The following is a 25,117-nucleotide window of genomic DNA, read 5'->3' on the forward strand; positions in this document are numbered from 1 at the left end:
ATGAAATCACAAAAAAAAAATAAAAATTAATAATAATAATAATTGCAGGAGGATAGAGACAACTGATGTTGTCTCTGCCGTTTGATGGCCATGACCGTTTTCGTCCAGGGCTGGACAAAGGCCAACACGCCACGGCCATTTTGTCTAAATCTAGACAATTTGACAATAGCGACTAGAAAATAATTTTTTGAATAAAGAAATCACATCAACCGTAATTTAGATGTGTCTAAAGATGCTTTAGATGCCACAAGCATATTTTAACAAGTTACTTCCAGGTAATTACTAATTAGTTTTTTTTTTTGTTTTTTTTTTAAAAAAAATCAATTGCACTACTTTTATGAATTTAAGTGTTTAACTTGAATTTTCTGTTAATAATTTGATGGCTTAATTATTTTTTTTCACAAATAATTTAAGAGCTTATTTAGCCTATTTTCCCTTAAAATAATGATCGTCTTTTAATTTGAAATATAACACCATACAATAATGTAAAAAACTCTTTAAAAAATCTACTAAGGGAATATATACTAGGGAGCATATCTGCATATGGCATATGATACAAACACCCTTAAATTGAGGAGCAGGATGACATACAGTATATGCCTAGGCTAGCAGCCTCTTGTGAATAGATACCCAAATAACCCAAGATTTCATTATGTACATATCTCATCCACCATAATTATGTTTCGACAGGCTTATAAGCTACTACTCCTCCCATGCCTCTCATGGTTGATCCTTCAAATAAAATAGATTATTCAAGAATCAAGATAACACTAAACTATAATGATCCAGATGACACTTTGTCCCCGCTTTTGGACTAAACACCTATGCTGCACGAAACTCTTAAGAGTGAACGTTTTCATATGTCAGACACATTCTCTTCAAATCGCATATCATTTCTCTATTTTCCATTTCCGCACTACTAGGATGATACAAATCTATGAATTATTTATTTATTTATTTATTTTTTTCACTTTGCCAGAAAAACAATATAAAGAAGTTTAACAATTTGAAAGTAAAGAGTTTTCTTACCATACCATATTAAGTAAAATTTCATGTATAATGCTTAATATTTAAAATAAGAAGATCTTGATAAGATTTGGTGATTGCACATAGTAAATTAATAATGAATGATGAATCATAAGGGCCAAGTGGGGACCTTGAAAAGTGACCCATTCTTGATCCCTACTTTGGCATTATAGTAATAAGGTGCAATCAGTGGACTAGTAGATTGTTTTGGGCCTGTTGGATTGAAAATCAAATAGTGACAGAACTGTTCTGTAGCATATGAAACAGGAAACACGAAAACAAACAATATAGGCATATAACATAGGCAGAGAACTTGTTTTTATTGATTGCAAGATTGTATAAAACAGAAACTGGAGAGAGCAGATGCAAGGTGCCAAGTTATATGCAGAACTATACATAACATAAAGGGGTGGTGTTCTGTGACATAATACTTGAAAGGAAAGGAAAATTTGGAACACTAAATGGAAGAGAAAACCTGAGAACTTTGGTGAGAGCCTAAGTGCCTCTACAGGTATCTTTCGACGCAGGCAGTTAGAGTGGTCTTAGGTACAGCGCCAATTATTGCATCCTTCTTTTTACCGTTGAGGAAGATCATTACCGTTGGGATGCTTCTGATTCCATATTGGCTTGCAACTGAAGGACTATCGTCCGTGTTCAGTTTGAAGCATTTCACCCTTCCAGAATATTGCTTTGACAGTTCGTTCATTACGGGATGGAACATGCGACAAGGTCCACACCATGACGCCCAAAACTCAACCACCACGGGTCCACTTGATTGGAGAACAAGTGATTCCCATGTGTCCGCTGTTACAGAAGGAACTGAAAACAAGAAGAGTGAAGCAGAGGAAGGATCAGGATCAGAGGAGTTCCAAAGAGAAACTAGGAAATATGAGCATAACCATTAGAGATGCACATTAGAAATTTGTGAAGATGCCTTTCATTTGCAATGATTAAGTCCTTTTTTCCTGCTTAATCATTGCATCCTTTCCTCACTACTCACTAGTCTACATAACACTTGTGAAGTAATGGGGTTGAAATTGAAAGGTGAAGAGATGAAGCTCAAAATGAAACTGCATACTCTGACATGTCATAAGCCATATATCATAACAGTGCAAAAAGGAAGAACTAAAACTTTGATTCTTGACTGATAATTAATTAAGGAAAATAGAAACACACAACATGGCACGTTTTAAATTATATTAGCAAAATAAACAGCAATATATACAAGTGCAACATAATAGTGGGTGTTCTAATTGTAAAGCAAGTTATTTAAAAAAAAAATCACAAACAAGTGATTAAAGTGGACAAGCTGGCCCATACTGATATCATGGAAAAAGTTTGCTGGATAAATTATTCTGGGAATTAAAAAGACTTGTCTAATAGAAGGGCATCCCATATTCTTATAGTGACATGACACCAAGAACCTAAGTAAACATCTTAGCAACCAAATCTTTAATTACCAAGTGCCTTATCAAACCTCCTTTCCATCCTTCTGTTCAATTTTGCATTTTACATTTCCTACCATTTCTCTCTTCTACCTCTTTTTGTCTAAACTAGTTACTGACCCCTCCTAAGTCATATCATGTTTTGACAAACTTCAGGTGATCTGCAGCTAAATCACAAATACAAACAAGATGGATAATCAAAGTGAGAAAAAAAAATCCTAAATTTTCGATTTTGAAGTGACGAAAAATTGAAACTCTTATGTCTCTTTTTAATAAATTTGAATATTTTATTTTCTTTGGTATCAGCTATAGCATTAACTAATGAACTTTGAAAATAAATTCTGGCATGCATATATCTCAGAGAGAAACAATTTTACAAATAATGAATTCGACTCTGTTGCTAATAATGAAGACAGAAATTTCAACACAACAGCACAAACATGAAACAATACTTCACATCTAGACCACAATGAAAATTTGACACTTGATCAAATTAGACTGAAAGGTTTCGGTTTTCTTGACATATTTTCTCATCTCGGTATGATGAAGTATAATGAAGCCATCAAATAACTTCTCAAACTTATGCACATAAACTCTTTACCCTAATACAATACCGCCCCCAAACCAATAAATAATCATGTAATGAAATCACACAGCAAATATACAAAATGCTTAAACTTCAGATTAATCATAGTCTTTCTTATTCATGTCTACTTACCACCTTGAAAGTTCAGACTCGCTTGGGCTCAATCATCCAAAACATCAGGATGCTATTAAAAGGCTTAAACTCACCATGATAAATTAAAATATGTCCAAACTCTTTAGACAGCTCATAAGAAATCTATATATTTTCTCATTCATATAGGTTCATCACTGACACTGATACATTATTTACAAATTTATTCTACAAGTACAGCCAAAATAATTTTTTTTTTTTTAAATTTCAAAATCGAGTATTTGGTATAACATAATAAACCTGACCGGAAAAGAACGCATCACAAATTACCTCCGCTTTGATGCATTAAATTTATATTTTCATTTAGAAATAAGAAAATCCAGATTTTATTGAACAAGCCTAAAAATGAGGGAAGGGAGTTATGTAACCTTCGAGGGCGATCTCGGAAGCTTCGCAAACAATACTTGCTGCGCGGCGAGAAATTTTTGAGTTGGCGGAAAGCTTGAAAGCGGATAAGTTTGGTAGAGAACGGCGGTGGAATAGAGCTGACGACGGCGGCGAGAGGCGGAGAGCAGCACGTGGTTTAGTTGAAAAACAAGTGGCAAAGGCGGTGGAATCGATAGCTGTCGCCATTAAGGAGAGAAACTGGAGCTTACCTAGTACGGAGACTGACTACTCACCTTTTCCTGATTTAGTAGGGAAATGAAAATATATATGTATAGAGTTGATCCCAGTAATGGATCTCCGACTATGATAATTTTTTAAAATTAGTTATCGATTTTTATTTTGGACAATTTAAGTCCTTTTACGTTTAAATTCTTTTTAATTTTGATCTTTTTGTCAAATTTTGATTAAGTTAGAGTCAAATGAATCGGTAAAATTGTCCGTTCACTTGTATAGTGTATTATTACTCGTATTTCTCATGTCATATACGTTATATATATGAATATAATTCCAGTCCAAGAGACTTTGACAGAGATCGATTGAGACTTCAATTGACATTATATTCATATATACAACGTATATGACAAGAGAAATACGAGTAATAATACACTAAACAGGTGAACGGATAATTTTACCCCTTCATTTAACCTCAACGTAACCAAAATTTGACGAAATGACCAACGTTGAAAAGAATTTGAAAGTCAAGAGACCTAAACTGTTCAAATTAAAAGTGAGAGTCTAATTTTGAAAAATCAATATAGTCAGAGAACCATGGTTAGAATTAACTCTATATCTATATGTATATTGCAATAACTTCACCATAATAACTCATAATTACAAAATGGGACCTCTAAAATCTAAATTGAGGTCAACTATTACAAATTCGTAGATGGCACTTTTCTCCCGAAAATTAGATATTCACCCACACAAGAATGCTCGTCTTTACCTCTAAAGCCCTCTTCAGCTTCGAGGGCTCTGTCCTCTTTCAGCTGCGTCCCCGGAACGCTAGAGCCATGGAGGCGGCGCGCTTCTCCACTGCCTCTCTTTCCCCTATCGCCACAGGAGCTCACAGGGTGAGCGCTACTGAAGCCTCCGTTAGCCTCGAGGAATGGCAGGGTTGGGGAAGCACATCCCCTGTACCCGCCATGGTTTTAGAGGTCATTGAAGACTTGAAGTTACTGGAGAAAAACATTGATGCCCACATGGATTTTGGAGGCAATCATGGAAAACTTGTGGTAAAAATTACATTTTTCCTTTCTCCCACCATTTTTTTTATGAATATGAATATTCTAGGTAATTGTTTTCCACCTGTAAACCAATGCGAAATGAGATGATTTTGTTTGTACATTCATTTCTTTGAATGCTATCTTTGGACTGTGCTTCCTGGTTAAAGTGTTCGTTTTTAAAGAAATTGGTATATTTTGGGTGCAAGGGTGGATTGTATTTACTATTAGTATGGACTTGTATAAGTATAACCCATGTTTTAAGGAATTTGATGCTTTTGTGGTCATATTGATGGTTAAATTAAGATTGGATGTAGGTTCTGTCTTTCTATTCTTGTGATTTGAGAAGTATCTATTTAAGTCTAGTGTGCTGAAAGTCAAATGCCTCTTGAAGGGGATTATGTATAGCAATTCTAAGGATTTAATAATTTCCTAAATAAGCATTATACATACACATGTCCCCCTCCCCCACTCTCAAAAAAAGAAAAAAGGAAAGTCTTTTTCTATAATCAGTTCTCTGAATCATTGTTCAGTTATCTGTTCTGATCATCAGGGAGACTTCAAGGTGTATGAAGATAAGAAACATAGAGAAAAGTTCAAGTCCTTAGGAGATTCTGAAAAGAAGCTTCAGTTCTTTTCAGCTCGACAAATTGCGTGCCGCGTACTTGGAAGTAGAGATTACCTTTGTCAGAAGGTATATGCATTATCTATATTTATGATGATAGCTTCAATTCTGTTGTTCTATGTTAGTAGTCTGTACAATCTGTTTGATTCTTAGTCCTTAACTGTAGAAAACACCCATGCAACATTGTTTTTCTTTTATGGAGCCATCTGTTTATTGGTTTTAAAATGCTATTTCCTCACTTTAAAATTCTGCAGTGCTGGCTTCCCAAGGAAGACTGCATGTGTTCAAGAGTCATGCCCTATCATCCTTGGCACCATATAAGGTTTTGGTTGTATATGCATCCCAAGGTCTGTCCTTTTATTGTTCTTTTCTTTAGATTGTAACATATTAAATGGATCTATTAAAGACAATGATCCTTTTCTGCAGGATTTCTTGCGCCAAAATAACACTGGAAAACTATTATGGCAAGTATTTGGTGTTCAGGCTGCTACTTTGTGCTTATTTGGAATTTCGGAACACGAAGAAATGTTGTGGAATGCATTAAAACTTGCAGGTTCTCATAAGTTTCCTTTGATTTATATGTAATGTGATATAAAAAGTTGAAGGCACTGCTACACTATTGCTAACTTGCAATGATGCTTGTAAAAATTTTTCTTTTGCCTCGGTTAAATTTCTTCTTCTGCGTAGTGTTATGTTACCTTAGTAGGATATTGTTTTTTGGCCTTACATAGTCTACTAGATCCGTTTGCGTCCTCTCTTTATGATTTGGATGAATGTAGATTCAGTCTTTCGATTGTTCTTTTTGAATTGTGGTAGTAAATAATAGAAAATTGAAAATATGTTATTGTTGTTTGTTGCTTATGAGTTTGATTTGCAAGCCAACTGATACCTGCCTGATTTACTGCCAAATATGTTAACTCAGACTTGAAGAGTCACATTTTTTTTTTAATAACATTTAAGTAAAGTTTGTCCCGGTTGATCTAATGTTATTCTTTTCTTATTGGATTTTGTATATTGTCAGGGAAGGATAAGGTTTGGTGTCTTTATCCTAATAAGAACGCTACACCAAATTCTGTTAAGGATATCTTTTACCAAAATTCTTTGGAAGATCGAGATTGCCAACCAAAAATGGTATATGTTTTTATTTATCTACTCATATACATATAGGGGATATGAGTATATGATGCTATTTTAAGAGGACCAGTATATAGCTATCTACTATTCAGTAATATCTAACATGTCTATCAGCAAATCTTATGCACCAAAAAATCAGCATTTGTTGCTTACGCTTTCATAATAACTGAATTTGAAATCATGAGGTCGTGCTTGCTGACAATAATAATGCTTCTATTCCCCGCATGGGCAGCTCAGTTGGTTTCTATGTGGTAGATTTTGGACAAGGACATATGATCAAATCCTGGCAGCCACAATGTAGGAGTTACATCCAATGTGGCGGGCTCCTTGTGGTATTAGCCATCAGGCACTGGTCCTCCCACTTAATAGGCTGTTGAGTCACTGTGATTTATCCCTCCACTATCCTATCGGGCCGGGGTGTGGGGCCCTGGTGCCGATGGAATTTCATCTTTTGTGGGCAATAATAATGCCACTACCAGAATATTTATAGTTTATTCAATCTTTATTCTCCTACAGAATTGGGTTCTTTGAAAATTTTACTCCTGTCAGTGACAGTCATGAATGTAATAGTTAGAAAGCATCCATTTGCCACCAATGAAAATGTTCTTGTAGATCTGTCTGTTTGCTGGAGCGGCTATATTAGTTGATTTGACCTTGATATATCTTAATTTTGATTTTGTGGGGTAATTATGTTCTATACTGCTGTATTGTAGGCAAATTACGATGATGTGTTGAACTTTATTCTGCTTGATGGCACTTGGAGCAATTCTAATGCAATGTTCAACCGTTTGAAGGTATTCCAGCAGAAAACTCATATATCGTTTCATATTATTAATAGCTATGAAGTATTAATAGGTGAGGAAAAAAACATAATTGGAATTCTTTTTCTCGAAACATAATAGTTATTGGTCTGAAACGGCTTGTGCACAGGAACGAGCCATGTCAATTTGGGGCGAGGAGCTTCCCTGTATATCACTAAACACAGGCGTATCCATGATGCATAGACTGAGGTAAGAGATACAAGTAAATCATTTTTCTACCTAAACACGTTATGATATTCCTCGAGTATGTTATATGTATCTTGGTGCTGTGATTTAGCGCAGACCCCAACCATCCTGGGATCGTACGTGCACAGCAGCTGCAGCAATTGGGCTCCTGTATGAACTCCACCTTATCCCCGCGTTCAATTCATACGGGCTAGATAAGCAGGCTGATGCGATCGAAGATGCTTTGGAGGTCCTCTTAGAAGCTCTAACCACAAGGCGCCTTCGGATGGGAAGATCCATCACTCGTAAAGAAAGACACAATAGCAACATCATGACCCAACTTTAGATCATCAACCATTTTCAATGATTCTTGCTGACATCTAACCAGCATGCCGTAATTTTCATGCCATATAATATATATATATATAGAGCCTAAAACCCAACTACTACATACACTTCATACATCTTTGAGGACAGCTTTCAGGATTGTACCTGTGCATCTCTTTTTAAGGATGCTCATCTTTATCCTTAATAAATATATTTCAGTGAACAAGGTGGTAAACATGTCGGTGATTATTATGAGAATCAAAGATTTTATGAACTCCATACATGTTTGTTTTATGTGTGTTTTTTATGAGCTGCTGAGTCGGATTTACCCATCCACTATCAGGTCAAATTACTTATTTTAAATGTAGACTATTTTTTATTTTTATTTGTTTACTATTATGTTTTGCAGTTTTATTTATGAGTTAGTATTAAGAATAAAAGAATCCATATTTCTTAAATCTTGATTTAATTTTAAGAGAAACTTGAATCCGTTTTCCAAAAAGGTGCCATGATATTTAATAAATGATTGTTTAATTAGTTATAATAATTTTTTTACTTGTAAACTTAGCCATAATTTTACTAGTGACAATTGTAAGTGTGTAAAGAATTTCTTTACAGGAATTATAGCAAATAAGATAGTGAAAAATATATTGTTTAATTGCATGATATATAATTTAATAAATGTTTATTACATTTATTAAAAGAAATGTACTTGAATTTGTTTATAAAAAGAAAATTATATATAACATTTTAATTTCAAAATATTAAAATGTGTCATAGACAAATGTAAAGTAAATACATTTATAAAAAAAAAAAAAATTTATATTATTTTTGTTGTTTCAAAATATAATATTAAGTTAGTATATCGTAGCGTTGGAGTCTCTATATGGTTCCTGACATTTTTCGCAATTGTACATTGTTTCTTCAAGTTTGTAGATTTTTTCAGAACTATGTACAAGATGTAGAGAGATTCATAGAATCTTTTAAAATATTGTAGAACTCATCATAGCATCGTATAGAATTTTAGAGATAGAACAAGGATTAAGTAGATATCCACCGTCCGTTAAGGAGGTAGAAGGTGTATAAATACCACTTAATAGAAAATATAGATTAAAAACTAAAAAAATAATAATATAAGAATAGTTTTCTGAAATAAACGTGCCATACTAGCAACAAAATTGATAATTCAGTTGATAACTTATATAAAATATTATTTTTACCATTACACCAAAAGTATGACCTTTGGTCATACTGCTTACATAATAGATACATTTTAAATATATGGGTCATAAAAATGCCAAATAATTTTGGTATATAAATATAATTAGAGGCTTGGAATAGCTTAATTTTGTCAGCCACCCTTTTTCCTGGTCTTCCTCGTATCTTTATGGAATCTGTTAGTTTGAGATGGAATAAATAAAAGGGGTGTTGCCATTTTGAAAATGAGAAACGGCAACCAAAAAGCATTTCATTTTCTGGATAAAAGAAATAAACAACTAATAAAGAAGAGAAGGAAATGGGGTTAAGAATATGCTTCGTTTTGCTTCTCTTCTTCCTTCTTCTTGGCATTGCCACTCCTTCATTCCTTAAATGTATGTAATATCTCTCTCATTTTATTAATTTGCGTTACCATGTCGATAATGTTCAACCATCCATTTATTCATGCATTTGAAATATATTTTTCTATTTTTTATGCATGAATGTACAGATGATAGGCTGGAGAGTCCAGGAGAAGGGCGTTCCCTTTTGTATCGCACTCCTGGTAAGTGCTTTCATTTCTTTTTTTGGCCGGCTAGAAATCTCTAAACCACAGCTGCCTGCACTCCACATAGCATACATGATTTCTTTGGATTATATTGCTCATAAATTCAAAAAAAAAAAATGTAAAATGCAAATCAATCGATCAATCCATTACTATTGTTTCTGCAAGTATAATATTGATCATTTAATTTCCGGCCTACAGGTTGTCCATTTGACGTGAAGAACATGAAATACACAATAGTTACAAGCCAGTGCCAACGTAGACAAGGCTATTACAACGCCAAGATATGTTGCACATCATTTAAGAAATTAGCCTGCAAATACAGGGATTATCTTAACTCGAATACCAACACCTGCGCCACCCAAATGTTCTACTATCTTCGTGGCCATGGCAAGTATCCTCCTGGGCTTTTCCAAACCCTTTGTCACGAAGCCAAGAATGGCCTGGATTGTATTGGATATTAATATATACATATATATGGAAGTAACGGCAGCCGGAAAAAGCAAGCGTTGAATACTCCTGGTCGTTAGGTTGTTCCAGTTGCCTATATAAAATTGGTCATATATATAGATTCCTATCCAAGATTTGGATTGCATGTAAAATTTGCACTATATGTATAATTGTACGTGTTTCATGGGCTTAATTATAACATACTCCTCTACCATGCCTCCATATTTCCTACCTCTCATAGTGAATACTCCAAATAAAATATATGTTATTGAAGAGTTAAGATTACATTAATGGATGACACTTTGTTCACATAACATCGGTAAATCATATCCATAATAAGTATAGTCTAGATATATAAAATCAAATAAGTGAAACATGTTATTCAGTTTTATTTTATACATACTACAATTTTATTTTAACACAACTAAAGTACAATCTACACAAAATATGGGATTTGTTAAAATGTAATGGCTGCCATTTTTTTACTTAAAGAAACGGCTCTGTTTTCAGGCCATGGAACCGGTATTTTGCGGTGTGGAATGTGGATATTTTATTTTCCAATGCTCATTGGGCTAATGATTATGATCGTACCCAAACATATTTTTGTTCTTCCGGACTGTGTTCACTGTGGAATTTCGAGTAATATAGGGTTGTTATTTCATGGATTCGGGTTCATGTTCACAATTTTAGGATTCTATATTTATTACAATTACAGAATTCTATATTCACAATTTCATAACTATATATTCAATAGTATAACACAATTTTTGAATATATATATATATATATCAAAACTGTGAATATATATAGAGATTAATGTAATTTTGCATATTGAATTCTAAAATTGTGAATATAAAGTTCTAAAATTGTAAACATAGAGTTAAAATTATGAACATGGATCCGAATTCACCTTGTATGGTGGGCTTGAGTCAATAGCATACTTAGTTGAGAGCATAGTGAGGCAAATTATGTTGTGGACCCAGGTCCACCTTGCAAGGTGAACCTGGCCTGGGTCCGAAACTAGTTTTTTTTTTTTTTTTTTTAATTAGTAAACATTGATGAATATAGAGCCAAAAATGTGTGAATGTAGAGGTTTCAATGTGTGAATGTAGATTTATGATTGTGTGAATGTAGAGTTGCCTAGAAATGTGTGAATGTGGAGGTTTCAAATTGTGAATATGGAGTATAGAAATCGTGAATGTAAAGTTATGCATGTGTGAGAGTTAAAGAAGTTCTAGCAACTTGTACCCTGTAATGTGTGAATATGGAGTTAAGAAGTTCTAGCAACTTGTAGCCCTGTAATGTGTGAATGTGGAGTTCTCAAGTTGTGAATATGGAGTATAGGACCTGTGAATATAGAGTTTTGAATGTGTGAATGCATAACAGTGGTAATATAGTTACTAAACATATAATCTTGTAATGTGTGAATGTAGAGTTTACAAAGTGTGAATATAGAGTATAGTGTATGTGAATGTAGACCCAGGTCCACCTTGCAAGGTGCACCTGGGTCCACGGCATAACAACACGCATAGTGGTGAATCCTTTTTTAGCTCTCAATTTCTGTCTAAAAGGAATAAAAACTCTCTAATTTGCATCACTTCCAGCATTTTGATTTCTTTCCCGGCCTTACCAATTTGAAGGTTGAACATGAATTATCAAAATAAACACCATCATTGGCTGGCCCATGGCGCAGGTTAAGGTTACATGAACCTTAGCTTGCGGGCCGGCTCACAAAAGTCCGTGAAGATTTAGGTCGTTATCAAGACGGGTCTAATGGGTCGATGCAATCTCCTTTGATAGGCCTACATCTATGTAATTTTTTCTTCTAAATCTTTCTCAAGAAAAAGAAACTAGTAAAATTATTGTTGGGTTGCTCTTAGTGATTGCAGATAAAATAAAACAATTGTTATACAATAGACAAGATAGACCCTGACCCAAAAAACTATTGTTTCTGCAAATTATGATCATTTTCGCCATACATATTGCACATTTGGCGTAGAGAACATGAACTATACAAAATAGTTACGAGCTGAGCCTAGTGCCAAAGACCACATTACTGTGCTAAGCTATGAAGCACATCATTTAAGGAATTAACCTGCAAACACTAAAACACAGAGATGAACTTAACACGGATAACAACATATGTTCCGTCCAAATGTTCAACAATCTCCGTCTCTAGGGCAAGTGTCCTGTTGAGCTCTTCACCTACCTCTAGGAAGCTTTTGTGTTCAGTTGATGAGTTACCATGCATGATTTTGTTTTGTCGGTCTAGGGCATGAGGGATCCTTAGAGTTGGGATCCAACCTTTGTGTGTGTGTGTGTAAGAAAGAAAATGTTGTCAGAGAAGGTGTTAAATCGTCGGTGGCGGAGACGTTACGTTGTTCACACCTGTACAAAATTTTGACTACATACCCAAAATTTGGATTGCACACAAAATTTGTACTGTGCATATTTTTTTTTTTTGAGTACTATTGACTCTATTACAATTTAGTATCTGTTCATATATAATTGTGTTTGATTGTTATTCCATCATTCCATGGATCATGATGTGCCTTGTCACAATGTAACGCGAATTTTATATATATATATATATAATAAAAAGAACTGGTTTGATTAATGAATAGTAAGTATAACAGATAAAATGTGGTAGATGGGGTAATATATATATATATATATATATTCACTTATTTTTAAAGTTGATATTTTGTGTTTAATAGTACTTTTAGATAGTTTCTAAATATATAAATTTTGTATAATGTTTTCAAAAAAAAATTGTATACTAATACTAAACTTAATACTATGAAAATTTGGATTAAAAATAATTTCATTTAGTCAAGTCTTGTTAACTGAACCATACACATAAAATTGGACGGAAGAAGTATTAAAAGATCTAATTATCCTGGGCGAGCATAAATCGTTTAGTTTGGTTTCGGCAAGTGTTGATCTTATCCTGGGCGAGCAAAAAAGAATGATGACGAAGACCCAGATCTTTGATAAAGTTTTAAGCTCCTTGAAGGAACATAGCTTCCTAGTTATGAAACACTCTGCGATTCAAGTTTTCTATAGCATAGTTAGAAAAGTTGTTTCTATGTCTGACTGTAAGGAATGGTTTACTATTTCATTGATCGTTGATGTAAACGTTTTATGTTATGAATTAATGGAATAGCTACGTTTACTTTCAAAAAAAAAAATCTAATTAAGATATTTTAACTTTTAAATGACATGAATATTGATATTTTTATTTTAATGTTTTAAATTAACACGATTATATTAAGTCATTATATTTGTTCATTTTCATTTTCAGTATACTACTGATTTATTTCAAAGTATTGTAAATTTATGGTTAAAAGACTAGTGCAAATACATCGAATAATAATAATAATAATATTTTCATAATATTAATAAGAATTTACAAGATGAATAGTCCACATATAACAATAATTGAGGTTTCAATCATATACACAACGAAAACTTATAAATTCATATGCTATAACTTAATTACAGAACTCTTAAATAATTATTACTCGACAACACCAGTAAGCTAAACATATTATAATCATGTCATTTTTTTAAAAAAAAAATAATTAACTTTTACTAACTTATCAATATCGTATTAAAAAATTAATTTATTTTAATATAAAAATTATTAGGACATCATTTTTATTTTCTTGATTAAAGTAATACTCATTTTACAACTACTTTTTGAAAATACTCATTTTGATTATATTAAAAATAATTATTTTTATTTTATATTAATTATTTAATATATAAAAATTATACAAAATATTCACTTATTTTAATTTTCGAGTTGGATATTAATTTAATCATACAATGCGCGGATAAAAATTAATATTTATACAAAACTATAAGACAAAAATTATCACCCACATTATAAAAAATTAATCAAATACGGATTAAGTGTGTGTATACACTCACTCACTCACTTTAAATAGTAAACAAAATTTGTGAAATTTTTTGGTCACGGGCTGATCCATCTTAGAGCACTTCCTTTAAACTATTTGTAGGGCCAAATCTTTCACATTATTACTCAATATTTCATCTATCTCTAATATCTATTTTTCCCAATGGTTAAAACTATTTGTCGGTCCAATATCATTTTACACCAACTTTATTTTAATTAATTACTTAGAGCTCATTTCATTTTTAAACCTAAATTTATAAGTTACAGTTCACTTTTAGTCATTTTTTATTAGAATATTCGCGTTTAGTTTTAGTATTATTATGACACGATCAATTTTAGTTCTTCATCAACAAAATTGTTGAGATGTTGTTAAATACAAAGACATTTCAATATTTTTTATACAAAGTAGGTTGAGCCATTATATTTTTGTGTTTATTTTAAAAAAAAAATCATAATTGAAAACTGTAACACCCTTATATTTAATGATATTTAAATTATTTTATTGATAAAGAACAAAAAATGATCATGTCACAATAATACTAGGATCAAAAGTGAATATTCTGATAAAAAAAAGACTTAAATGGACCGATACCTATAAATCTATGACAAAAAATGAAAATAACTCAAATAAATGAATAAATATATAATGCGAAAATGAGTTTCGTATGTAAATATAATTATGGGGTGGGGGATTAATTTTCCCAGCCATGTCTTTCTCCGTGTCTTTCTCATATGTTGATGGGCTCTGTTAGTTTGAAACCTCCCTCTGTCTCTCTCCAACAAAAGCAGAGAGAGGGTTCAGAGGAGGGCTGTTGCCATTGTTTGAATGAGAAAAGGCAACCCAAGAAAGCATTTCATTTCTGGGATAAAAGAGATAAAAGAGTAATAAAGAAGAGAAGGAAATGGGGTTGAGAATATGCTTAGTTTTGCTTCTCTTCTCCCTCCTTCTCGGCTTTGCCACCCCCTCATACATTAAATGTAATATTTCATTTCATTTCATTTCTGCATATCTATCTATCTATCTATCATGTTCAACAATCCAATCCATTCATTTGAAACATTTTTCTTTGTTACGTTTTTTTATGCATGAACCAACAGATGAGGTGCTAGAGAATCCAGGACGAACAGGGCGTTTCCTTCTTCAGCAGAAGCGTGGTAAGTAGCTTCTTTCCTGTCCAATGTCACGGGCATAGAGTCCCGCGCATGTCAATCTGGTTTCACCTTACCATAGGTTCATCAGGGGAACGACAATAGCTCCTGGTCAATTGAGCCCCCAAACTAGACTAGTGATAGGCTCCCAAACTTAATTGGGTTGGTGTGACTAACTCGCGTCTAAAGCAGAACATAACATCCCACTCTATTGACGCACTTTTACTCATAAAACAATCTAACCAGTTGGTCTGTTTACTCATTGTGCAGATTGTCCATTAGACATGGAGAACCTGAACTATACAATAGTTACGAGCCAATGCAAAGGACCACATTACACGGCCAAGGTATGCTGCAAAGCCTTTAAGGAATTAGCCTGCCACTACAGGGATGAGCTTAACAAGGATAACAACAACTGCCCCATCATCATGTTCAACTATCTCCATCTCTACGGCAAGTATCCTCCTGGGCTTTTCGGCAATCTCTGTAAGGAAGGCAAGCAAGGCCTCGACTGCAAAGATGTAGGTGTGCAACAAACTGAGGATAACAAAACTACTAATAATGCTGCCCCAAAACCCCTTAAATCCTCCCCGCCCACCTTCCTCATACCTCTTTTTCTGTTGTTACTCCAAATTTGAATTCATGAAATTAATTAATTTCCTGAAGTGTGTGAATGCGTGCGTGCTTTAAGGTTACATACATACATTGTGTAAGCCATTTCACGTAACACCTCGTTGCATTCCATATCAATACAACATTTATCGAATAATACATGTGTACGTAGTTTCCTAGCTTAGCTTCACTCTTATAAGATCAGAAATTAAATTAATTTTGTCTAGACACAAAACATGTATCCTTCAACTATTTGTTATTTTTTCGTTGTCATCTTACGTGAGAAGAAGAAGAAACTGGAAACGCAAATCAGAATGCCACCAACACACACACACACACATATATGGAACTAACGAACATTCTCTTCTATACAGAGATGACTACTGGTTTGCACGTACAAAGAGTAAATTCAGCTTTGTGACCCTAATCGGATCACAAGAAAATAAGTCAGTCTAAATTGTCAATAACTAACCAACTTGAACTAACCTGGATTGTTCATATTTAACCAACTTAAAATAAGAAGGCTAATAAAAGACTCAAACTAAAAATTAAATTTGTAACTTTGTAATTATTAAACCAATTGGATCAACTTGAATTGGCTGAGTTGACTTTTTTTTTTTTTTAATAGTTTTGTTAGATGCATATTCTGGGTGATCTTTTTAATTTGTTCTCCAGTTATTGGAAGTTTCAAAGGTACTTTTATCCATCCAAGCATCTATATATATATATATATATATATATATATATATATATATATATATATATATCCGTGCTGTCAGTGTAGCCGCACCACTATATATACAGATATACACCAGGTATATAAATATACACCACACCACACCCAGGTAAATATATACCGAGCTATCAGTGTAGCCCCACCATTATATATACAGATATACACCAGGTATATAAATATACACCACACCCAGGTAAATTACACCACACCCAAGTAAAGAAAATAGTATGCAATACATACACCGCACTGAGTATACAAAATATACACCACACAGTGTTAGAAAATACATACAAACCACACCGGAAGTGGGACACATTTAAATAGAAATCAATATATATATATATATATATATGTTTGGTCAATGCTATGCGCCTATGCCGTAGTAAGGATTTTGGCGAATGAGGCTATGGTAAAAAAGGTTTAGCCCACAACACCCTAACCCAGTGGCAGAGACTAATATTCTTTTTATCTTTTATTAATTTTTTTTTTTATCTAAATAAACAATGTAAAAAGTGGTATCAACATCAACGACACGGATGCCATGGCAGAGAGCTGAGGACTCTTCATCATAAATATAAATTTTATGTGATTAAAAAAAAAAATTCCCACAAGAAAAATGCTTATACTATACGAACAATGTTTACTAATTTGGAATGATCAAAGATGAATACAAAGAAACAATATCACGCCCAGTATATGGAGTTAAGTACTGGAAATTGACTACTAAACGCTAAAATTAAGAGAACATGCCTCTGATCTGAATATATGGAGGCACAGTTTCAGCTGACGCAATTAAAAAAACAAAAACAAAAAAAACAAAAAAAAAAAAAAAGAAGAAAGAAAAGATGTGGATGCTATCAATCTTCTATTCAAAACTAGTTTTCTCTCAACTCAATTACGTACGGCTTTAATTATCGGTGAGCGGTTACCAGCGTCTCTATGAACCTCAATCCATCAAACCTTGGTGCGAATTTCTCGGAAGATGATGGCGCCGCCGGCGCCGCCGATGACTTCCTCGAGAACGGCGAATTCGCGGAGTGCTTCCCGGAGTTATCATCCTATATAATTGCAAACCGGAAGAAATTATTCTTCAAGAAAATCAAACAAACGGAGAAAAAAAAAATACGCGCGGAAGATTTTTTTTTTTTTTTTCTAGGTTTCGTACCTGATTATGAGAAGGCTGAGTTTTGGAAGAGGAGGAGATTGCGGTGGCGGAGGCAGCGGCGACGGAGGCTGCGAAGAGGCTCGATTTCTTCATGGTGGGATTTAGAGGATCAGAATATTTGGGTTGCGTTTTGTTTGTGGAGACGGAGCGTTTTTGGGGTAATGCGAAGCTATAGAAAGTTGGATGCTTTGGGTAGCTAACTAGCTATATACGGGTCCCTGCCGTCAGTTAACCCAAATTGTACGCGCCAACCTTGCTGGACTAGTGGACTTCCTCCACTTCCCAATTTTACCCTTGTTTGACCTGGTCAATTACATCACACATCATTCAAGCAAAATATTTTGACAAAAAAATAAATAAATAAATTCAACTTCTTATATGTTGTGAAGAAAAATGCTGATGATGTAAGGTTAGTTCAGTTGGTTTGATCGACTATTCTAAAATTTTGACCTTAATCTATTAGAGAGAGTTTTTACCCATTTTGGTCCTTTGACTATTGCATTTTCTCAATTTTACATTTCGATTTTTAATTTCACCTAATGTGGTCCCTTGACTTTCAAAAACTTCCCTATTTTGGTCCTCCGTTAGGTTGGTCGTGAAGCCAACGTTAAAAGTGAGGGTGTTATCGTCCTTTCACGTGTTTGGGGCCTTTGATACCTGACGTTGACTGAATAAACCCAATTACTCCCCCAAATTAAGAACATAGACGAACAAAAAACTTCAGTCTGTCTTTCAATACCCACGGCGGGGGTGTTGGTGGGGGCATCGGTGGAGCTGGCGGCGGCGCAGTCAATAACGGGTTGTTGGTGTCCCTCTGTGCCGTAGCCCTGTTTCTTGTAATCCTCTAAATCTTTGTATTGTGTGTACGAACTGCTCTCCACCGGCAACCCTTCCAATTTCCCCTTTTCTTATACTTTCTTCTCCATCTTTCTTCTTCTTCTGAGTTCAATTTTTTGGATTAATTTCTTCAATTCTCCATATCTTTGGATGTACGTACGTATATAAAGTTTAACTGCCACGACAATGGCGCGTAGTTGGCATCATCAGTTGACACGTGTCGCGTACTTGTCACAACTATGAATGAGGTGTAAGCTGCCGCTTAATCCCAGGATGAAATCATGTCTGATTGTATATAGGGTGAAATCATGTTTGATTTGCACAGGGTGAAATTTCTCAAATTAGGGTTTTTGTTTGTCTATGTTCTTAATTTGGAGGAGTAATTGGGTTTATTCAGTCATAGGCAGGTATCAAAGGCGCCAAACAGGTGAAAGGACGACAATACCCTCACTTTTAACACTGGCTTAACGATCAATCTAACGGAGGACCAAAATAGGGGAGTTTTTGAAAGTCAAGGGACCACATTAGGTGAAATTAAAAGTCAGAATGTAAAATTGAGAAAATGCAATAGTCAAAGGACCAAAATGGGTAAAAAATCTATTAGAGATGATAAAGGCCCTTGTGCGCTAATTGTACCGGCAAGGAGTGGGAACTTGAGAATGATGTGACGACTCACAATTTACCTTTTCAAGCAGCTCTTGGGACAAAACTTTTAAAGGGGTGTTTGGTTGCGATGAATTTGGGTGTAAAGGAATTAAAATTCAATGAATTCAATAATTACGCTTTTGGTTGGAGGGAATTGCAATTCATGGGGTACCCCCATGAATTGCAATTCGGTGGAGGAGATGAGAAAAATTTGTTGGTGTAAGAATAACTCTGCCTCTCCCTTAATATCCTTTTTATTTTTATTTTTATCATTATTATTATTATTATCATCATCATCATCATTATTATTACTACAACAACATAATGATATTTTAGTCGTTTTGTCATTTTTTACCTTTCAATTTCTTGTACTCAAATTCTTGCAACCAAACCTGCAATTTCAATTTCATACTTTATTCCAAACTTATTATTTTCTCAACAAATTACAATCCAATTTTTTCCTAATTCCTTCATCCCAATCAAATACCCTATAAAAGTTTAGAATTAGTATGGCCTAAGTTGCAAACCTAATTCATCAAAATAAGTAAATAAAAATGCTGATCCTAAGTGAGGATATTATCGTCAATTCGAGAAGGAGCTGACAATAAAATTATGCGCGGCGCGCGGGAGTTGATTTTCCTCAAAAAAAAATCTGTTTAGTGTCAGAAAGTGATAGGCCGATTTTTTACTTGAGTGCAAATCATTTCTCCCCACGTGTGTGGCTAAGATTAGCCCACGACCTTTTCACTGTGTTTCACACGTTAATTTCTGGTCCAGATTTCGACGAATTTAAAGTGGTGGGTGGAGTAACGGAGCGGGAATTTAAACGGCGACGGCGACGTCGTTCGGTTACATCAATTCTCTATCATGCATGCTCTCCTCCAGTCCCAACGACGTTTACGGTGCCGGCATGTGATCCTGTAGTCCCACTCAGAAAAACGATAAAATCATTTGTGTCCTTGTAAATTATAATTGGTTAATTATTAAATTATAATATTATCATTGATCATAACAATATGTAAAACTTTTCACTACATAATTGAAAAAAAAAATATTGGTCATGTTTGGTAAAATAATTAGTCTATCAATTAATTTTGACTTATTTAACCACTATTAGCTATTTAATTTGGTTAAAAATTAATATAAATATTTGATTAATCAACTTTTTTAAATTCTAAAAATGTTAAAATTCAAAAAATTGGTCAAAATAATTTTTTCAATTAATTTTTTTTAGAAAAGAAATTATACCAAACAACAATCACTAACAACTAATTTATCAAACATTTTTCATCAACTAGTTATAGCTTTTAACCCAATCAGCTAACAACCATAAAAAATGACCATTATTTAAATTTAAATATAATTATAAAGAACTAGAAACGTAAAAGTTAATAAAAAGGTAAAGACATTTTAATTTTTAAATAATATTTATATTATAGTTGGTGTGACGTTAATTAAAAATATCATATATGTACCTATCTGTACCAAAGAATAAGTTTGGTGTCATGCTGTCATGCTAATTATAATTATAGTGCATTGATCTATATCAAGTACACAAGCAAAGACAAATACCTATGTTTACAGTCAGCATCCATATATTATATTGTATTATATTAAATATACTTGTAAAAAAATCAGTTAATATGCATGCACTTTTACTTTCCATAAATAAATAAATACATAAACATGCTGTCTCTTGGGCATGAGTCATGATCCATGTATAATGTACAAATTAAAATGATGATTATATCATAGATCATTAACCAGGTGGGACATTGCATTTGTCATGTCAATCCATGACAACCAATCTTTTATTTATTTATTTATTTTTTTTGAATACAACTTTTATTGAATTTGTCTAAGTTTGCCAGTGACCGCGACTAATTAAGATTAAGATATTCTAATTAAGGTTGTGCTGACGCTTATCCTAATTAAAGGTGTTTAATTTGTTAGGAAATATTTAATATTTATTATGGTATAATGATAGTTAGTGGTTCAAGGTGATTGAGTTCGATCTAGTTAGCTGAGATGAGCCCAAGAGCATTTTGTCTACTAGAAGAGATCGATGAAAGATCATAATAACCCAATTCACTTTGAAAGATTCGGATGATGTGACTCATCTATCTTATTGAAAATTTTAATCCACCGTATTTGCCTAGGGTCGTTATTACACTCGAAAGTTCTAGAGTTGGTTGCCAAACATTACGAGCGACAAATGGTATGTTCGTTAGAAACCTTAGCTTGTATAAATAGCCTATGAAATGTAATAAGTGAAAATTTAACTCATACTATATTGAACTCGAATGACATAAAAGTATATTTGTCTAATGGCACAATTTAATTTGTCAATCTATCCAAAATAAGTTGAGAAGCTTTGCTTTACTAGCAATCGCAACGTGCAGGATTCGAATAACCCACATAGTAGTATATATTAATATATTCAGAACCACTGCAACTCCTCTAACTTCATCAAGCTAGGAATGCACCCCAACTTCTACAAAAATGCACCGCAAGGTATCCGCGCGTCCTCCAGGCATGTCTGGGACCGTTGCCACTGCATTCATGTAGTAGTTGCGGTGCAATCCTTCAGTAGTTCACAAGTTTGCACGGGAAGGTTGGTTCGCATATGATCCTGATTATATATATAAAAGGAAGGGTTGTATGGATTTGGTTTGTTATGATCACCACCCTACAAACATGTACGTGGAGCTCTGTAAGTTAATTGAGACACATTCAATGATTTATCTCTTCATACTAATCTCAAAGACTATATGTAAAGTAGGGACCTCAAGTTTGGAGTTCAAAGTTATAAAAATATATTTACTATATACATTTTTACTTGTCTTTGGTCATTTATTTTCCTAAATTACTTGGCATGTATTAAGTAATTTTCATTAATACGTATTATAAGTTTATTTTGTTAAACAGCTCTTGTGCTAGTAAAAGAATACATAATTACACAGGGAGGGTGGTCACATGAGTAAAACATGATTATCCTACCTAGATAGTTATGAGTTCAATTTAAAAAAAATGTTTAATTCATAAGTATTAACAAATGAAAGAAAAAAAAAAAAAAAAAAACAAGAATAAAGAATCCTTAGCATTTCCTAATATTATATGGCAGCTGGGAGTTTACAGGAATATATGCACGATTGGTATCTTGAATTTGGAAGACCTGACCTGGGATCATGCATATATAGAGATATATATTGTTTGGCCAAGCTTTGCGCTCAAAAAGGGTATAGGGACATGACATTATTATTGGTTTTCATGCATCAATTAATTAGCATTATATTCAACAACTACATACAGCATGCCGGTCCGGATACTTTATTTTATTTTTCCAACCAAATAGAGGCCAAACATTGGCAAGACTTGTCACCAAAAGCATAGTTTTGTGCATGTGATCTGGTCTCTCATCTCTGGACTGCTTGATCCAATGTTTGGTAAAATCACCTACTCCTATCTCAAAATGTTAGCTTTAACGTAACCAATCAAAATCAATGAACAAATCTAAGAATGATGTTGGTGATGCTACTCCATATATTATTGACTCCAAATTAATTAGATTGTTGACTTGATAATTATAAAATTTTAAGTTTGGCGTACATTCGATGAGAGTGATATATTAGTCTTCTTAGTTTGAGGTCAGCTATGGAGAAGACAATTAATTGTCTACATTATATAGAAGGACAAAAACTCTCATTATATAAGATTATAAGGTGATTGGATTGGCCAGCTTTCTCTTGATTCTCGATATGATATTTTAGGGAATATCCCATGTATATGGAGGAGGAGGTTGCCTTTAGAAAAAGGAAATGTCAAATTGTCAATCAGTGCGGCACTTCATTAATTAATTAAGATAATGGAACATCTAATCCACTGACGTATGACCATTTCCTAGCTCCATTATGTATTAGTTACTCCCTATGTATGAAGGAAAGAATTTCAAATCTTTTTTGAGTTTTTGGTCAAAAAGGTGTAGAACCAAAAGCATATATGCATGGATGATATAATAATATAATATAAGCTGCAAAATTATTGAAAATGAAAGGAAAATAATTGTTAGCCTGTCAAGCGACAAATTAATAATGTACGAACTACACTAAACATTATCCATTTACATCGGGTTCACTATATATATCTAGTATTTAAAACTTTTTTTTTTTTTGGTGACGAAGAAAATTCGAAGTCACTGCCTAATATGTGTAGTGTACATCAACTAAAAAGATTATATGCAATGAGCTCGATCGAGAGAGTTTAAATACGAATTGAACACATAACATTTTGTTACGATATTCACTAACTTAGCCACCTCTTTTGGAGTATAGTATTTAAACTTGTGGTTAATACATGTACATACAAACACAAGTTAGGGCAAAGAAAAAATGGAACGTGATAGTTCAAAATTGATAATCCAATGACTTGAAACTTAATGGGCTAGCTTGAGCCGCTCAAGATTGCTCTTTAATTCATGGATGATGTATAAGAAAAGAATTCTACTACATGGACTCCTATTTTATACTCTTATTACTTTTATTCCATGACATGTCAAGATATAATAGATTATTTTTATAATTAAACGAATGTGTGTAAAAAATGAAACTATAAATATAGAGTTTAACCAATAATGAAGTGTAATTAAAATGATATATATTTCATGGTCTCTCATGAATATTGTCTTAACTTAACATTGCTCTTGCAAGTTGGAAGACACATGTGAGAGTGTGGGCAAATTATGCTGTGGACCCAGGTCCACCTTGCAAGGTGGACCTGGGTCCAAAACTACTTCGTTTTTGTCTCTCTTTTTTTCTTTTGTTTTTAGTAAATATATTGCTGAATATAGAGTTGTCAAAAAATGTGTGAATGTAGAGTATAGAAATCGTGAATGTAGATTTATGATTGTGTGAATGTAGAGTTGCCCAAAAATGTGTGAATGTGAAGGTTTCAAATTGTGAATATGGAGTATAGAAATCGTGAATGTAGAGTTATGAATGTGTGAATCTATAATAGAGTTAAGAAGTTCTAGCAACTTGTAGCCCTGTAATGTGTGAATGTGTAGTTCTCAAGTTGTGAACGTGGAGTATATGACCTGCGAATATAGAGTTTTGAATGTGTGAATGCATAACAGTGGTAATATAGTTACTAAACATATAATCATGTAATGTGTGAATATGGAGTTTACAAATTGTGAATGTAGAGTATAGTGTATGTGAATGTAGACACAGATCCACCTTGTAAGGTGGACCTGGGTCCACGGCATAACAACCCGAGAGTGTGACAGCCTACTTGCTGAGTCAGAAGTCAGACGTCAGTCACCAATTTTGTTTTACGGAGATAATAATGTGAGAGTGCCCATTTCCATTTGTGAATCTTAGCTAGCTTGTTAGATAAGATACCACAGTTGCCTCAAATCTTCTCCAATAAGTTTTAGGCTTATTGGCCCGTGTTCATTGGGCTATATATCCCATCACATATTCACTTCCTCAATTATTTATAGCCTTCAGGGTTGCAACTTTCATTTACAATAACAAGACCGCATATAAGAAAATGCCTTCCGGTCCAAAGAAAAGAGCGGGTAGGAAAAAGCAAGCAGAAGCCCAACTTATTCCTAGCACAGATGGTATTATCGGTTCACAAGATCTGAATACCCTTTAGAACTGAATGCGATATGATTGAGGCATATGCTGGTGTTGGAGATGAAAGGTCTTGTGACTAAGCACAAACAATAAATGTAAACAATTAACCTTCCCTAGCTTCTAGCTTACTAGTTGCTACGTACTATATATATATATGCTTGAATTGCTTAAAATATTTTGGTATGTATTAAAGCCCCTGCTGGCTAGTAAGGTTTAATTTTGGTACGGTAGTTCTGTGTATGTATGTGCATGAAGCAATGCTATCAACTATTTAAGCTTAGCTTCCTTGTAATGAAACGTAATCTTTTTTGGTT

At 33.7% G+C, this 25,117-nt stretch overlaps 4 protein-coding genes across 5 annotated transcripts; 3 read left to right on the forward strand and 1 right to left on the reverse strand.

Moving 5' to 3' along the window:
* Positions 1-1,316: 1,316 nt before the first annotated feature.
* On the reverse strand, positions 1,317-3,828 carry LOC116008887 (thioredoxin 1-like). The gene is made up of 2 exons (XM_031248717.1): positions 3,576-3,828; positions 1,317-1,845 (listed from the first exon to the last, which is right to left on the reverse strand). Exons 1-2 carry the CDS (start codon positions 3,778-3,780, stop codon positions 1,532-1,534), a joined length of 519 nt encoding a protein of 172 aa, XP_031104577.1. The 5' UTR covers positions 3,781-3,828; the 3' UTR covers positions 1,317-1,531.
* A 685-nt stretch (positions 3,829-4,513) lies between these two features.
* Positions 4,514-8,165, forward strand: LOC116007568. Of its 2 annotated transcripts, none has more exons than XM_031248293.1 (8): positions 4,514-4,826; positions 5,368-5,508; positions 5,694-5,786; positions 5,866-5,992; positions 6,461-6,570; positions 7,287-7,367; positions 7,504-7,583; positions 7,672-7,869. In XM_031248293.1, the coding sequence occupies exons 1-8, from the start codon at positions 4,524-4,526 to the stop codon at positions 7,772-7,774; spliced, it is 1,038 nt and encodes a 345-aa protein (XP_031104153.1). In that variant the 5' UTR covers positions 4,514-4,523; the 3' UTR covers positions 7,775-7,869. The 2 variants fall into 2 exon arrangements, with proteins under 2 accessions (XP_031104153.1, XP_031104148.1); XM_031248288.1 differs by having other exon boundaries at positions 4,520-4,826; positions 7,677-8,165.
* Positions 8,166-9,339: 1,174 nt separating this feature from the next.
* LOC116011453 (GPI-anchored protein LLG3-like) lies at positions 9,340-10,322 on the forward strand. The gene is made up of 3 exons (XM_031251017.1): positions 9,340-9,478; positions 9,595-9,648; positions 9,850-10,322. The coding sequence occupies exons 1-3, from the start codon at positions 9,403-9,405 to the stop codon at positions 10,110-10,112; spliced, it is 393 nt and encodes a 130-aa protein (XP_031106877.1). The 5' UTR covers positions 9,340-9,402; the 3' UTR covers positions 10,113-10,322.
* A 4,519-nt stretch (positions 10,323-14,841) lies between these two features.
* LOC116004815 (GPI-anchored protein LLG3-like) lies at positions 14,842-15,938 on the forward strand. Its single transcript, XM_031244989.1, has 3 exons — positions 14,842-14,998; positions 15,119-15,175; positions 15,440-15,938. The coding sequence occupies exons 1-3, from the start codon at positions 14,923-14,925 to the stop codon at positions 15,805-15,807; spliced, it is 501 nt and encodes a 166-aa protein (XP_031100849.1). The 5' UTR covers positions 14,842-14,922; the 3' UTR covers positions 15,808-15,938.
* Positions 15,939-25,117: the final 9,179 nt, after the last annotated feature.

This window comes from Ipomoea triloba, chromosome 2 (assembly GCF_003576645.1).
Source record: "Ipomoea triloba cultivar NCNSP0323 chromosome 2, ASM357664v1".
NCBI classification, from domain to species: domain Eukaryota; kingdom Viridiplantae; phylum Streptophyta; class Magnoliopsida; order Solanales; family Convolvulaceae; genus Ipomoea; species Ipomoea triloba.

What these genes read in the sequence shown, in the direction of transcription:
- LOC116008887 (XM_031248717.1), bottom strand. Translation starts at nt 3,780, where the DNA reads ATGGCGACAGCTATCGATTCCACCGCCTTTGCCACTTGTTTTTCAACT. An exon ending in TTCCGAGATCGCCCTCGAAG is followed by an intron (nt 1,846 to 3,575) that starts GTTACATAACTC and finishes TCTTGTTTTCAG; the next exon opens with TTCCTTCTGTAACAGCGGAC.
- LOC116011453 (XM_031251017.1), top strand. Translation starts at nt 9,403, where the DNA reads ATGGGGTTAAGAATATGCTTCGTTTTGCTTCTCTTCTTCCTTCTTCTT. An exon ending in CACTCCTTCATTCCTTAAAT is followed by an intron (nt 9,479 to 9,594) that starts GTATGTAATATC and finishes ATGAATGTACAG; the next exon opens with ATGATAGGCTGGAGAGTCCA. An exon ending in CCTTTTGTATCGCACTCCTG is followed by an intron (nt 9,649 to 9,849) that starts GTAAGTGCTTTC and finishes TCCGGCCTACAG; the next exon opens with GTTGTCCATTTGACGTGAAG.
- LOC116004815 (XM_031244989.1), top strand. Translation starts at nt 14,923, where the DNA reads ATGGGGTTGAGAATATGCTTAGTTTTGCTTCTCTTCTCCCTCCTTCTC. An exon ending in CACCCCCTCATACATTAAAT is followed by an intron (nt 14,999 to 15,118) that starts GTAATATTTCAT and finishes ATGAACCAACAG; the next exon opens with ATGAGGTGCTAGAGAATCCA. An exon ending in CCTTCTTCAGCAGAAGCGTG is followed by an intron (nt 15,176 to 15,439) that starts GTAAGTAGCTTC and finishes CTCATTGTGCAG; the next exon opens with ATTGTCCATTAGACATGGAG.
- LOC116007568 (XM_031248288.1), top strand. Translation starts at nt 4,524, where the DNA reads ATGCTCGTCTTTACCTCTAAAGCCCTCTTCAGCTTCGAGGGCTCTGTC. An exon ending in GAGATTGCCAACCAAAAATG is followed by an intron (nt 6,571 to 7,286) that starts GTATATGTTTTT and finishes GCTGTATTGTAG; the next exon opens with GCAAATTACGATGATGTGTT. An exon ending in CAATGTTCAACCGTTTGAAG is followed by an intron (nt 7,368 to 7,503) that starts GTATTCCAGCAG and finishes GCTTGTGCACAG; the next exon opens with GAACGAGCCATGTCAATTTG.